Source organism: Molothrus aeneus, chromosome 4 (assembly GCF_037042795.1).
Source record: "Molothrus aeneus isolate 106 chromosome 4, BPBGC_Maene_1.0, whole genome shotgun sequence".
NCBI lineage: Eukaryota > Metazoa > Chordata > Aves > Passeriformes > Icteridae > Molothrus > Molothrus aeneus.
The window spans coordinates 36,882,596-36,898,464 of NC_089649.1; the positions used below are offsets into that span (position 1 = coordinate 36,882,596).

Here is a 15,869-nt window from a genome sequence, read left to right on the forward strand (position 1 = left end):
GAACCAACATTTGGCTGTGCACATGTGTGTGGGGTGGTGGAGAGGGTCCCCATGCCAGGGGTGTGTGTGCATGGGGCAGGGCTGCAGAGCCCCCACAGAGCCATGGGCTTGCTGCTGCTCCCTTCCCCTCCTCTCTGGATGCAGCCAGTCAGAGTCAGGGCTGCCTCCGGCACAGGGGGTCAGCAAGGAGGAGAGGAGCCACAGACCAAAGGCAGGAGACAGGAGCATGGCAGCATGGTGGGTGTGGAAGGAGACAGATGTGTGAGAGTCAGCCTGAACATGCTTGGCTCAATAGGTTTGCACTTTCTTGGGCAGCCTCCTGCTGCTCTGGAAGCCAGACTTAGCTCTCATACTCTTTATCCCTTCTACTGCCAGCCAAACAGGGAGCCAAGTTAGTACTTTTTTTACCCCTGTGGTGTTAATGTTGGTGTTGTTCATTTGTTTTCTGTGAGGGCTGATTGGAGGAGGGCCTGCCCCGTGAAGTCCTCATAGAGCTGTCCTCAAGAGTTAATCTTCTGGTTTGGTTACAGGATGGATGAAAAAGCTAGAAGCATTTTAGATAGATCTTTGCTCATTTTGTTAGCAGTTTGTTGCCTAAGAGAAACAGGAGGCATCTCAGGAGGACCTACAGGAACCAAAGATTTAATATGAAGGCTGCAAAGTGCTATGTTTAACAAATAGTAAAATGAGTGTAGAACTGATCTGTTTTGGGATGCTGAAACCTGTTTTTTTAAATCACTATATTGCAGATGTAAAGAAATGTTAAAAAAAAAACCCAAACAAATGAAAATAAACCCAACGCAAAAACCCAACACATTTTCCTGGTGGTTTTGTCTTTCAGAATCTGCACAGATTTACTCACATTCCGTCCGGGAAGTGCTTGGATCGCTCCGAAGTCCTCCATCAAGTTTTCATTTCAGAGTGTGACTCCAGTAAAGCAACACAAAAATGGGAAATGAACAACATCCTTAGTGTGTAGACAGACAAAACCTACCTACTGACGCGTTCATTTGTACAGGACTGAAAATAGCCTGAAAACTGCTGCAGTTATTAACTTTGTACAGCTGTGAGCCTCCTGGCTTGGATGAAGGACATAGAGGAACTGTGATTATTACAATAACATTATCATCTGCAGTTAATGTTTACAAAACTGCTTTACCTTAAACTCTGTAGATGTTTACATCTTTTTGTTTCAAGATGTTGGTAAATTAATGTGCTGTTAGCTATGGTTCATAGGAACATAGTTAAAAGCGTTGTCGTCTTCTTTGGGATTACACTCAGGGGTCTGAAGGCAGTTTTTTTACACACACTTGAAAAGGTTGTAGTAATCAGATTTTCATAGAACTTGGTGATTATCAACCTGTTGTATATTTTTATTTAATTTTACATCTTACTAAGCACTGCCACAGGTTATTAGCCAGGGTGGCCTTCTCTCACAATCATGCTGCTTTTTTGGAAGATGAATTTGAACATATTTAGTGCCTCTTTCATTTCTCTCTTTCACAAGGAAAGCATTTGTTGGAAATTTGCAGTGGGTTGCTCTGAGCTGTCACCAGGGGTAGGGACCAGCCGTACCACCCTGTGTAATTAGTGTGCTAACAAAGACAAATTTCTATTGCCAGTTTGGCTGCTCTGCTTCGACGGAGTGCTTGGTACAGTGGAAGGAAGACTGTCCAGTTTAGTGCTAATGTGGTACAATTTGATGGAGGTAAGCACCCTCACAAATCCAAGAATTAAGAATTTATAAGCACTAATTTGCTTGTTTAAACCATGCCTTACATAAAAACAATTAAAATAAACAGTAACAACAGAAAACAGGCTGCACAATTATGTAAAACTTGGAAAGAGTCAAATACTTCATTTATACTGCTATTTTGAATGGAAATCACTTAGAGGTGGACTAAAACTTATAATTAGGAAAAAAGCATCCAGCTACTTAACACATCTGCGTAATTCATCACAAGGACATCTGTCAGCCAGTTTGGATGCCAGATTTCGATTCCAAAAGAGAAATGGAAATCCTGAAATCACACTTGTTCGTACTAATCTTCTTGTTATTTCTGTCATTCACAACTTCTCCAGAGGGATTACAAACACGAAAAACCAACTGCTTGGTGCTACAGTGTACAGAGTAGAATGTGAAGAAGTTGTTTCTAAAAATGTTCTGGAAAGGAGTTGATGCAAACTCCCTTAGGAATATAAATAGTGACTCCGAACAAATAGAGAGGTGGAGAGGAAATGACTTATCCTCACTTCCTTTGTCCAGATTTTGTAACTTAAATGTTGACATCAGTGTACTGATTCCATAACTGTTGTCCCTATAACGTGTCACACAATTAAGTATGACTAAATACTTCCCTGAAGTCTAGAATAGCATTGCATGCAGCTTCCATTGATGTTAACAAGGGTTATGTATCATATTTGGTGACAGACTTGGATCTTTATAGGGCTGTCAGCACTGATCTATTAGTTTGGGATCTTTCCTAGTTTCTTTAAACTTTTCATCTATCCTTTCAGAGCTATGAAAAATAGAAAATAAAGGAGGGAGAAACTGGGGAAAAAAAGGAAAATAAGGTTTTGTGCTGGTACTTGTTCCTTGTGTGTGTGAAAACTGACTCCATTTGTGTGTTGGGTAGATTAATTTAATCATACAACTATGCATAAGAGAAAGAATGGTGGCACATAGATTGTGCAGGTGTGCATTTTAAATGGGTATTATGTGCAATTCATTGAAAGCTGATGCTGTGTGTGAATATGAATCTGTATGTGAGACTGAAACCTTACAAAACATGAGATCATAAGAAGCTGTTGCTGTAATGACTTTTTCCTACTATAGCCGGCTTGGAAAAAAATAATTCCCATTTTCTTGCTTTGTAAGTTGATGATAATATCACTATGCATTTCTACATATTTTATAAATTTGATTTATGCAGATTTTGATACACTGTATGTTTCTGTAGAAATTGTATAAATCTTTAAAAAATTTATTAGGGAAAAATCTGGGAAACCTATGTATATCTTATGGGTTGCTTGTTTTTTAGGTGAAGTAAATAAAATATTTGAATTTTTCGTTTTACTATACTTTTACAGAGTAAAAATGGATTATTATCTTTTTAGAAACGCCCATATCTCAAAATTTAGGAAACTTCAATGTTGCAAACTTACAAATATTAAATGTGGTTTATTTTAAATTTTATCTAGGTACCTTTTGTTCTATCTGTGGGGACTCAGGTTTTTCCCAGTGAAATGAAAACTTAAATTCCCACTGAGGACTGACACATGGACATATCACCTGCCTGATATAATTAGGTAGATTTAATATGTTCATAGAAAATGAACTTGAGAGTAGAACCAAAGGCCAGGTCCAGTTTATATTGTTTTTACTGTGGCTTATCTTAGTTCATTTATGTTTCCACCAAGAAACATGTTTGAGTCAAACTTTATTTTTTCCTGGGAAGGTTCCTTAGCAAAGGAGGATGTAATTAAATCAAGGCATGAAAGACACAAGTTCTAAGAGCAGTGCTGAAATCTACGGGGCTTTTTTTACAAATGGGATTCTTGCTTCCCAGCCATATCTGTCAGTGCACTTTTGAGTATTCAGATTTCAAAAAGCTCTTTTGACAAAACCCTGGAGTTATGTGACAGACTATTCATGTAGGCAACACCCTTATATGTATGGAAACAGGGAGCAATACGAAGGAGGGGACATCTCTCTTTATTACCAGAGATCCTGGCACCAGGATAATCTACAGCAGAACCTACAGGAGTACCAAAGACATTGTCCCCACTGATGGGTTCCTAGAATCAGTGCATTCCCTTTCCCTACTGCCAGTCAGTCTCCTTCACTATTGCCTGCTTCCTCCATACCATTTGCCTCCAAACAGTCCCTAAAGCCAAAACTTATCAACTTACTGCTCTAAAACTACATCAAGAAACTTGAGATCTATTACACCATGCCAGAGATGTTAAAATTTTATGCTTAACTCTTGATCTGTGAGCCTTCTTGCAAGGAAAAGCAAAACATACTACTGCCTGTAAAAACACAAAAGGTGCTTTGGTAGATTTTTGCTGTATATAAAGCACAATTTTCCTTTTACCTTAAAAAACATCAAATTGTGCAAGAATCTATGAAGGCAAAGTAATAAGGAGATCTTAAGAACATGAAGAAGAAATTATCTACACTTTTGAACACAAACTTTGTTTCTGTAAAAGCATTTATTGTTTGTTCCCTGCTGGTGAGCTTAGATCCATCAACTGTAATACGTGTAAAGAAATAGGGGGAAACAAATTGGCAGTGTTTCTGTTTCTGGTTGTTCTTGTTCCTGTGAAAGGCATGAGAATGCTAGCTCTTGCTGTGTTCTGAAATTCTACCCTGTTTACTTTGATGAGAATAATCTGAGAAGTGTCAGTGGCTATCTTCCAGGGTAATATGTCCTTTCAGGGAACATCAGAAGTGGTTGCCAGCATTTGGTCCTCTGGCTGTTGACTTTACTTACCCTGCAAGCCTCCTCTGAACTCCTGCAGTGCTGGATCTGTAAATTGTGTGGCTTGGCTGGCACTATATAAAAGGACTCTCTACGTAGAATGAATCTAGTTAGGAAAAGTGATATAGGCTGTCAAAAAAATGTAGGTGATTTTGGCTCCCTTGGGTTTTGAATAAACCCTAAAGCATAAACTGTGAGTGACCCTGAAGTCTGAAAGCAGTTTGGCCCTCCTGTCACGGGGAGCCTCAGTCACTGCTGCCCCCGGTGTGTGCGCTGCTGTGAGCTGTCCCCCGCGTCACGCTCGGCTGCAGGAACTGCTGTGGAGCTCACAAAAGCAGGAAGAAGTGTTCATGTGGATTTTACATCCCAGTAACCCAGGTAATGCTTAGTTACCTTTGTTTTTTAAAATCCTAAAAATCTAAACCACTCTTTATATGGAGAAACTAATGAAGTGTTCCCCATGACCACATAATGTGGGGCCTGTGATATTAAAACTAAGGTGTCTGCACAACCCTTGGGATTTTTACCTCATTGCACTGCTTTGTGGCTTTTCTTATCAATAGTGTGTGTGGATGAAGCCTCTCCAGCACAGTAGTGATCTGTGGTGGCTGATGGGTCTGAGCTGACTGATGAAAAATGCATGTTCCTTCAGTCAACAGGTCAATGAAGGTGACAAGCATCCAAGTCTGTAAGGAGGAGTTAGAGCTGCTGAAACACCAAGATGAAAAGGTTTGTTTGCATGTTAGAGCCTTACTTTTTCTTACTAATCAAAGAAACATGATTGTTTTAGGGATAGGAACAATGTCCTTTCTAAAGTGGAGAGCAGCTAAAGCGGGGCTGAGGGCTGGGTGTGTCCAGCAGCTCTCGTGAATGCAATTGTTCAGTGTGAAAACAGATCTGCCTCCAGTGATCTAACATTCAAATGATGTTTCTTGTGCAAGAGTAATGCCTCCTGCACAAAAAAAAAAAAAAAAGAAAAAAAAAAAAGAAACAGAAAGGTGGGGGAAGCAGCATAGCTCTAACTCATAATAAAAACCAAACAAATGCCTGAGATGAGAGTGATGGCAATAGCAGCCTTCTGAGCCTTCTGGCTGAATGTCCCTGGCAAAGGGAAAATGAATGGAGAGATGATATTTTACTTCCCTGGAAAGGGCCTGCTGGTGGCAGTGTGTGTCAGCTAAGAAGGCAGCATGCCCAGACTGCTGTTAAACTACAGCCTTCAGATGAAGAAGCACAGCTTGGAATGGGCTTTCTGAACCATGTGAAGGCACTAAGGTGGAAATGGGAATCAAAATACAGCCTTTCCCCTTGAAATTTGTGGGAGGATTTCCCCAGGAAAATAATGTAAGGCAGTATCTTTCTAGAGGCCCTGAGACTAGACAGGAGTAGGTCTTCTGTCTTCTGTCCCACTGTGTCATTCTGCACAGGAGACCCCAAGCCCTGCCTGGCAATGCAAGCTTTGCCAGCCTGAGCCTGTGAGATGGCTGCAGCACCTTGCCAGAGCCCTCAAGGTCATCACAATTGCCCAACAGACAGCTACAAATGCAGTTTTTATGTTTTTATTTCTCAGCAGAAACTGTGGAAGAAAAGTAGGACTGGATGAAAGTAGAAGCTTTCTGGAAGATTCTTGTGAGTTCATAAGAAGCAGAGATTTGGGAAAAGCTGACCAAGAGAAAAAGCATGGCCAGTTCTGGAAGTGCTGCTATTCATGCTGCTCTTTTGATTGCACTGGGGAATGCACTGAAGTCCTGCCTGTCCTGAAGATGCCAAGGAACCTCTAGAGATACAGCTGATCAACCTGGCAGTGGGAAGGAAAGCTGTCTGTCCTGCCATCTGGGAGAAAAGGTAAGATGGTGTGGGGTGTTGCTGAGGAAAACAATTCTGTAACCCTGTAGCAGAGTGGGGTCTGGTTACCATTTATACTAAAGCTTTTGAGGATAAAGTGATACTGAACAGGTCATTTCCAGCTGGAGATAAGAAACACTCCTGGGTGTTTTTTTCCTGTAACATCATCCCATTATCTTCCAAGTCAGTATAAGAAAAATGGTTTATGTCTATGTTCCAGAATTATCATGGGCAAGCTGAAAAATATTTTTAATTAGGATAAGAACCGAATGTGATGTTAAAACATTAAGCACATGCAAGATCAGATCAAAAGTCCAGGTAGCACAGCAGCCTATCTCACTCAGAGGTCAGAAGGATCAGTGTGGTCAAAGAGTGCAGGGCAGAGTGAAAGGATGCTGCAAGGATACTTGTATGACCTTGTCTCTGCCTCTGGCATTATATAACTCAAACACTTTCTGACAAGAGATGGCATTTCTATTTAATAGTATTAATTCCTCCAACTGCTGCTTCAATCTATGCAGACTTTAGTCACGTGTCATCTGATTTATGCAAAAAGTTTTAATGTTCCTGAAGAGGCATGCTGGCTCTGCAGTGCACTCCTCTCCTGACAAATCAGTGAGATATAGGTGAATTATGAAGCCTTGTTAAAGGTCTTAATTCCTGAAGGGGTGGTCAGTGCTGGGTCAGTGCAGAGTTCAGCCAGCCAGGAGCTGCTTCCAAGGTAGCAGCACTGACAATAGCAATAATCACTCATTTTTCAAAGGGCTTTTCAGAATGTTGTGGTCTTGTCCATACAAACAACATCCCTCCAGCTCTGCTGAAGAAATTATTTATGGGTAGAAACTTTACCATTAGATGTTTGGGCTAGGAAATTCTGACAATAACCATACAACTTACAGGTGGAACACTGGATCTGCTAGCTATAAGGATTTTTCTGGTGGTTGACTTCATATTCAGTCCTGGAATATCATGAGCCTCTCCAACAATGAGGCCAAGGGAGATTGTTGGTTTCAAGATGTCAGGATAATCAGAGCAATGTACAGATTCACTTACTAATTGGTGCTGGCCTGTGACAATTAAGTAATTTGAGGAATTTGTGTAGGGAATCATCTTTTTCATCAGGTAGATCTGAATCTTACGTTATTCCACAGTGAGGAGATTTAATGCATCCCTGAGGGGCTGAGTGCATTGGAGAATGCAGCAGTGAGCTCAGCATCTGGGCTCTGTTATGGGATTCTTGACACTGGATTCAAATAGGATCACAGAAAAGCAGATGGGTTGTGATGCAGCTCAAACAAGAGGCCCAGAAATTTTTGGAAATGCAGAGCCTGCTGGACAAACACTTTGATTTTTCAGGATGTGTAAAGAAATAGAAGCCAAAATGAGAAAACAAACAGAAAAATCTATGCTAAGGCAACCATCACTAGCACAGCAAATAATCCATGACTGAACAATATATACTAGATTATGTACCAATGTTATAGACCAGATGCCTATGATAAACTGTTATGAAAAAGTTCAGTACATCATTGGCTATTCAAAGGTAAAACTCCTATTTCATTCTTTTTCTGATTTTCTCTCCACAATCATTTGCAACTTATTTAGTGTTCTAGGAGTTTTAAAGCCTATATATACTGAATCTGTACAGTTCCCAGGTCTGTAGCTGTTCTAATCAAGACACACACACACACAAATGCATATTTACAATTTTCCAGACCATAGGTTTAGCTTTGGAAAAATAGGACCAGCTTTGTATATAGGCTTTGTTCTTTGATGTCCTAAGAAAAGGGAAACCTTCTATTCTTCTAGGAAAATGATAAGGCAATTCTGAATATGTGTTTTGTTTGTAACTCTTTTAGCTGATAATGCCTAACAATCTGTTTGCTTTTCTAGCAAACATTCATTATGTCTTCACAGAGTTATCTGTTACACCTCCAGCATCTCCTCCAGACTAATGTAATATTATCCCATATTACCCAAAACTTGAATGTTAGGCCTGCTTTTCCCCTTTCACATGTGATAGGAGAGCACATGTTAACGTGTAATACGATTTGTACTAAAACCATATTTCACCTGCTGGTTTTCCTGTTCTGTCACTTCAGACTGCAGTCTGGCTTGGCACATCTTCACTGTTAGCTCTTCTTATTCATGCAAGATCTTCCATGGTGACTTGCTTCTTTTATGAGAAGTAGAAAAGCTCAAGTAGCTCAAACCTACCTGATCTCCTTTACCTCAAGGTTTGCAGATTTCTTCAAAGAATATTTACAGCTCTATGGAACATGATTTCCCCTTGTGGAATCACAAGTTCTGTTTAGCCATTTGTCCAGCAACTCTCAGCTGTACTGTGGCTCCCACCAACTTGTCATGTGGTCATTCCTGGTCCAAAGCTCTCTGCATCTCCACTGAATGTTTTCTAAAAATTAGTGTTGTGTTTGTGACCTTCCATTCATCTAGCACTTAAGACAGTTTTAAGTGAAAAAAATATAAAGCACAGTTCAAAGTTCAGCCATTTCATCACTTGAATTTCCTTAGAACTCTTGGATGAATACCATCTGTCTTGTCATTTTGCTTCAAATTCTTTTACACTTGGATTTGAGACAGATGCTTTACCATGCCTCTTCCATTAAAAATTTTGTCGGGAAAACTGCCCTAAACCCCTCTCTACAAGGTTAAAAAGTTTTCTTCTAGGCATTGCTACTGTATCTTGAGCATGCATTGTCCCTGGGAGTCTGGCAGCCCTCTTGGTTCTGTGCATGCATAGGCTTTGGATGAGTTAATTTTCTTCCCAGTAGCCGGTACAGTGCTGTATATTGGATTTAAGGGGAGGATAACGTTGATTTCATTGTCACTGAGCAGTGTTTACACTTAATCAAGGACTTTTCAGCTTCTCATGCTGCCCTGGCAGCCAGGAGGCTGGGGATGCACAAGGAGCTGGAAGGAGTCACAGCTGGGACAGGTGACCCTCACCACTGACCAAACAGATATTCAATGCCCTAAGAGTCAGCATATAACTAGGGTGAAAGCTGGCTGAAGCACACTCTTTGGAAAATGGCTGGGCATTATTTGGTTGTTTTTCATTTGCATCACTTCATCTGCATTTTTAAATATTTTTGTTATTTTCCTTTTTAGTATAATTTATACATTTATTATTATTTTATTTCAATTATGAAGCTGTTTCTATCTCAAGGCATGAGTTTACTTTTACCATTCCAAGTCTCTCCCCCATCCCACCGTTTGGGGGAGTGGCTGTGTGGGGCTTGGTTGCTGGTTGGAGCTCAGACGCAACAGATGTGTTTGAAAGTTGTTAGTCTGTTTTCTCATGCTGCTCTGATGCTCTTTTGCTTTGCCACATATTGCTATGTCTGGCCTGCTGATGTGTGGGGGTTTTTTTGGCTTTCTGGTTTAGAAATAACTTGAACTTTCTAAAAATTGCTTTCCTACATTTGTTATTCTCTCATTCTTCCTCTTTATCCACCTCAGACTTATTTTTGGCGGACTTTTGGTCTGCTTTACTGTGTGGGATCTTTATGCTGAATGTCTAGTGCAAAGTGAGAGTTCTTCCCAGTGCCTGCAAACCATTTTGGGCATTCCTTTTAGTCTTGGTTTTACACCTCCCAGTTCACCTCCAGTGAGTTATTTCATAAGTTTGTCCATATTGAGAAGTGATGTGAAAAACTAATTTAGCTTTTTTTCTATGGCCTTATCTTTACTGAACATTCCCATTATACTTTGATTACTTATTAGTCCTTTCAGCAAGCGCTCACAGACGGGCATTACATGAACTCCCTGACCTGACACATCATACTTTATAAACTTTAATTTGAAAGCAGTAATTTTCATGTACTCTTTTCCATTTGCTTTTACATTGAACATCCTTCTTGCAAAAAGGACAAAATATGGGGTTTTTAAAAAAATTTTAATTATCTTTAGTCATGGCATCATTCTCAGTTGATAGGTCAGCCTGGTGCAGAGTTTTTGGTGTGCAACTTGTAAGGACACCTGAAGGGTTGTATTTCAATTTAAAAAAAAAAAAAACCAAGCATTTCAAAAAATCAAATTAGTCAACATACTCTGACTTTACCCCTCCATTGCAGAAAATTTAAATAATCTTATCAGAAAGACTCCGTGAAGCATCACTGTTCTGCCCAGGGACAGAATGTTGGAAGTGAGAGGATGCGGGAAGTCTGAACAGGATGTGGTAACAAGATCAGCATGATCTTGGATACACACTATAACAGGCCTCTAGATTTTTTGAGTTGAGGATGCAGGTGCTGTAGGACTGTGAATTCTACAGCAAAACATGTTCTTGAGCACTGGAGGTGCTGTTCTGCCTTTCACTTCTGGTTTATGCCTGTGGCTTCAGGAAATCTGAGCCTGAAAAATGGAGCCATTGATCTCACGTGTGCCAAGTTATCTCTGGCAGGTCCAACATGTAAAACAGCAGCTAATCCTTCTGATGGCACTTAAATATCTCAGGGGCACGGTGGGGAGGAAAAAGAAACTCTTGGTGTTCTAAGGCTCTCTAAGATTAACACCTACTCCAGTATAAAAATATTTGAATTGCCTTTACAGTTACTTAATTTCCATGCTTACAAGAATATACTGTTTTTCTCAAGCCTCTTGTTTCAGAAAGTGCTGTTATCTTTGACCTATTCAGTGACATTTACCATAGTAAAGTCCTGAAAACACTTTTTATCTTACACATAGTACAATGATGGGACACAAACTTACTTCATAAGCTAATGGACAATAGGGACACATTTTAAACAAAATCTTGGAAGCCTGCCCTTTATATTACTTAATTTTTTAGACATTACACATTTCAGGGCTGGGCTTTTCAAGGCCTAATAAAAGTTATTTCCTGGTATTTAGCTCAACAAATTAAACTTGAGCTATTTAGTTTAACTGTAGGATCTCAAATTTCCCAGTTGAAAATATTGTTAGGTACCTAGATTTAAGCCTTTATATATATTAAAATAAAAAGTGAGAGCCAAGAAATAGTATAACTGGTGACACTGTTACAACCACGAACAGGAATGCATCAGGAGCACTTGTTCTTTACAGATGCCTTCTTTCTGCAGCAATCTACTGGGGGTAGACATTCCAACATTTTTCATGCAGTTCTGCAAGCTGTGTATTTTATGAGAAGCCAGTAATACTAGAGCCAGGGGGAGAGGGAAGGTGTAGCAACATCTGGGAAGACATGCCCCTAACCACATCTGTCTTATAGCCAAGGCCAGCAACCCTGAGCTCTGGAAGAGAAGGTTCCAAACATTCACTCATTATCAGCTCCTAAGGCAAAACAAAGGCCTGTGCTTCAGCAGCCTGGGGAAAGATAATCCAGGAGTAATTATCCAGAACTTCACTACTTGAGAGATTTTTTTTCACCCACAAGGTAACACAGGCAAAGGCTACTGTAAGGAAAGCATCAGTTTTAACGAATGGCAGTGGGAGAGGAAATCAGTTAAAGGAGTTTGAGTGGCAGCAAAAGCTCCAGGAGTCAATGCCTAAGGGATTTGCCAGTTCTGCAGTAACAGCAAGAGCCCAGGAACATTGCATGTTCGCACAGAGGATTCCAGTATTCTGGGGGTGCCCAGCCTCTCGGAAACATCATGAACGCAAAAAGAATAATGTACAACATTTTATTACAAAACTGTTAAAAAAGTAATACAATGCAACAAAATACTACAAAATATAAGATCAGCTATTAAGCTACCTTTGTTTTACTTAGCTAAAAAGAAACACCTGGCTATCAGTCACTGAATTTCAATAAAACCATTAAATATGCAGAAACAGCAGAAACATTCAACAACTTTTGTTTTTCCAAACCGAACTGTAGCAGCCATTGGCTACTGCTTACGTTATAAATTGAAGTCTCCCTACAAAGAACCACATTACCTATACACAATTCTGTACAGATTTTTATACTGAAGCTAACAATGAGCTGCACTTGAGTTCACATTCTTAGCAAAATATTGGATCCCGAGCATAAATCTTTACAGCAGGACATTCATTTATTCTTCATCTTCATCATCTTCTTCCTCTTCTTCCTCCTCTTCCTCTTCCTCCTCCTCCTCCTCCTCTGGCTCTGCTTTCTTCTTAGATCCTGCAGGCCTACCTGGGCCCTTCTTTCCTGCATCACTCTTGCTCTTGGCACGATATGCTGCAATGTCCTGCAAGAAAAATGCTTTTAAGTTGCTAGCACTAGAACACTGAAGACAAATCTGCACTGCTTTGGTATTTCAATGCTACTGTACTGCAGAGGTCAGGTACAGTGGATGCAAAAAAGCAGAATTTCCACCTTGGGACTTTCATGCTTAAATCTTTAAGCAAAAGAACATGCAATGCAGACAGTTTTAAGAATTTTATGACCATGGTGCTTTAGAGTCTGACTACATTTATTTTAGCAAGCAGGTGACCTGTTTTCTGGTAGTAAGGCATCTTGCTGGTAAAATCTCTAGACATGCAAACCCACACCCAGGCTCACTGTAAGGGTTCCAGATACCTGCCCTGCCAACCTTTCCATGTCTTCTAAAGGCTGACAGAAAGCATTAAGGATTATAAGCCCCTTACGGTGTGGGTGCAAGACACAAGTCATATATTTACAGTGAGCTCCACAACTTTAACTTTTTTGTATTACTTTTACTGTACCTTTTCATACTTCTCCTTTAGTTTTGCAGCCTTCTGTTCGTATGGCAGTTTATCTTTAGCCGACTGTTCAGACCACATTTCACCTAATTTCTTTGCTGTATCTCCAATAGACAAGCCAGGATGGTCGTTTTTGATTTTCGGACGGTGCTCAGAACAGAAAAGGAAGAACGCAGATCTACATCGAGAGATAGTGTTTAAAGTTAAGTATCTAGCTATTGGAATACTTTTTTCTGTGGGGGAAGGGAGTCATAGAAACACTCACGGTGGTCTTTTAGGAGCGTTGGGGTCCTTTTTCTTTCCCTTCTTCTCGCCTTTGGGAGGAACATAGTTTTTCATCTCCCTGTCATAGCGAGCTTTGTCTCCTTTAGCCATTTCTTCAAACTTTCCTTTTTCCTTGCTTGACATTGTCTGTGGACACACGGAGGGGAAAGAAGAGGCTGGATGAGATAAAGCAGCTACTGACCCACTAACGCCTAAGCAGCAGCTGCTCCCAGGGATCTTTTCCCAGCAGCCCGCAGCAGGGGCGGGGGCTGGCCCGCCAGGGGCTCAGCACGGCTCGGCCCGGCCCCGCTCACCTTCCACCGCTCCGAGCACTTCCGCGAGAACTCTGCGAAGTTGACGGACGAGTCCGGGTGCTTCTTCTTGTGCTCCTCGCGGCACGTCTGCACGAAGTAGGCGTACGAGGACATCTTGCCCCGCGGCTTATTGGGGTCGCCTTTGCCCATGGCGAGGTCGGCGCGGGTCCCTGCGGGAGGAGGTGTGTGGGGAGGCAGCGTGAGGCGGGGCCGCGCCTCAGGCCGCTCCCGCCTCTCGCCCGCTGGCGCCTTCCCGCCCCAGCGCGCCCGGCCCCGGCCCCGCCCCTGCCGCGGCCCCTCTGTCCGCGCCCCCCCGCCGGGCCCGCGGCCCCTTCCCCGCCGGGCGCCTCTCCCCGCCCCCCGCGGCGGCTGCGGCGGGCAGCCCGCCCGGCCCCGCCGCCCGCGCCCCAGCCCGCCCCGCCGGGGCCGGAGCCGCCGCCGCCCTCCCGGCCCCACCCGCCCGCCAGGAATCCTCCCCTCAGCCCCGGGCGTGCCGCCCGCCCGCCACGGGAGCCCCTCGGTGTCTCTGCGCCCGGGACAGCCGCTGGTGTCCGCTCCCCCCCGCGCTCCCTCCGTCCCTCCCGGAGCGCTGCCGCCCTGCGGACGCGGGCCTTGCCTGGCTGGGCGGAGCGGGCGGCGCGGGCGCTGCTCCCTCAGGTGCTGCTACCGAATGGTGCCCGGCCGCGCTCTTACCGCCTCTTGTTTTCCGCGGCACTGCCCGCCACAGCAACCCGACCCGCGGCGCCCGAGAGCCCGCCCCCCGCCGCAGCCCATTGGCTGCCGCGCACGTTCAAACTGCCCGAAGCTCCGCCCCTTGGCGCGGAGAATGGACGGGATTGGCTGTCTGCCGCTCTGACGTTAGCGGCCGAGCTACTCCCGGGCTAGGTCGAGCGCGAGGGGGTCGTTGGCGCTTATACCCGTTGGAACCGGTTGGGGCGAGGAGAGTGGGGGGGGCGGGGCTGGGCGGAGCGCGCTGGGCGGTGATTGGGAGAGAGGGACGGTTTAAAAAACCGCGGGGGCCGCTGCCATTGGCCGGCGTGGGCTACGGCCGATCTGATTGGGCGGAGCGCGGGGGGCTGCAGCGTGGTTTAAAAATACAAAGGGAGTGGGGTTGGCGGCGGCTTCCTCAGCTCTGCCTGCTCCTCAGCTAGGCCTGCCCGGCTCGGGGCGGCCGGGGCAGCAGCCCCGCCCTCTGCCTCCGTCCTTCCCTCCGTGGGGCAGCGGCTGGCTGTAAAACTGGGCTGAAAGTTGGGTTTCGGTGCCCAGGCGAGCCCCGTTTCTGGGGGCCCCCCATGCGGCCCGGCCCGGCCCGCTGCGGGGTAGGGGGTGTGGTGGTGCCCGCTCCCGGCTCTAGTCCGGGTTCCCCCGCGGAAGGGGAGTGTGTGGTTTGTAGCGATACCTGGGCAGAGAGAGCTCCTGCTCCCCTCTTCCCGGCTAGAGGGGCTGGCAAGAGCGTGGGGCTGACTGTGAGCGGTGCGTTCCCCCAGTCAGGCCGGAGCAGCGGCAGCGGCGCTCGGAAGGGAAGGTGTCGGCTCTCCGAGCTTGGCGCTCTCTGTAAAGTGCAGCTGCAGCAATGGAAAGCCGGGGACCTAGTCTCGGTCGAACTGAGGTCTTAATGCAAGCCACGCCCGTAGTTTGCATGAGTGCTTTCAAGTGTACCGCTAGTAGCAAATCTGACCCTTTGAGTTTGGGGAGAGAACTGAAGTTCCATATAGTCACCTGGACTGCGATTCTTACCCCAGACTACATTATACTGGTTTTGCTGACGTTGGGTTTTTTCTGTCTGATTATTTTCATTCAATTTTTAACTTTGGGTAAATATTCTTAGTAATCGAAGTGGTTTTTAATGCTCTTGTTTTCTCAGGTGTAGTTTATAGCCCTAGTGAGAAGCAAGTTATTACTTTGTTTACTGAAGATGCGGTGCCTTCAGTAGAACTTTCATCATGTTACCCTTCCTCAGTGGTAAGAAAAAACAAATCCCTAAGCTATGTGAGTGTATTGAGTAGCTGCAAGTGTGATAGTGGCCAATGTCTTGATCTCCAGTCTCCCCAGTTCAGAGTTGCTCAGTATAAGAACTTACTAGGTACAGTTCTTCAAGCTTTTCTTCTTTTCCTTCTGACAAGTGTACGTTCATGTGCAACAGTTCACTAATGTGGTAGTAAATGCCTCCTTTATCCCTGTTTCATTTTAAGCTTTGTGTGTTTGCCCAAACTGCAGCCCTAAAAGCCAAAATCCACTACAGAAGAGGGTAATTGGCAGGTAAATTAACAGAGCAACCCACAGATTATGCATTCCCTCTGCAGATGTCAAAGCC

At 43.9% G+C, this 15,869-nt stretch overlaps 2 protein-coding genes across 4 annotated transcripts in view; one reads left to right on the plus strand and one right to left on the minus strand.

The window, feature by feature from the left end:
* Positions 1-3,196, plus strand: part of GALNT7 (polypeptide N-acetylgalactosaminyltransferase 7) — a 70,943-nt gene extending 67,747 nt beyond the window's left edge. For both annotated transcript variants that reach the window (XM_066548282.1, XM_066548281.1), the window contains exon 12: positions 842-3,196. In XM_066548282.1, the coding sequence (XP_066404379.1) occupies positions 842-979 (138 nt within the window). In that variant the 3' untranslated portion in view covers positions 980-3,196. The remainder of the gene's footprint in view (positions 1-841) is intronic.
* An 8,761-nt stretch (positions 3,197-11,957) lies between these two features.
* Positions 11,958-14,324, minus strand: HMGB2 (high mobility group box 2). 2 transcript variants are annotated; one of them, XM_066549057.1, is made up of 5 exons: positions 14,172-14,324; positions 13,556-13,725; positions 13,243-13,388; positions 12,981-13,155; positions 11,958-12,502 (listed from the first exon to the last, which is right to left on the minus strand). In XM_066549057.1, the coding sequence occupies exons 2-5, from the start codon at positions 13,703-13,705 to the stop codon at positions 12,344-12,346; spliced, it is 630 nt and encodes a 209-aa protein (XP_066405154.1). In that variant the 5' UTR covers positions 13,706-13,725; positions 14,172-14,324; the 3' UTR covers positions 11,958-12,343. The 2 variants fall into 2 exon arrangements, with proteins under 2 accessions (XP_066405154.1, XP_066405155.1); XM_066549058.1 differs by having other exon boundaries at positions 14,249-14,311.
* Between the last annotated feature and the right edge of the window lie 1,545 nt (positions 14,325-15,869).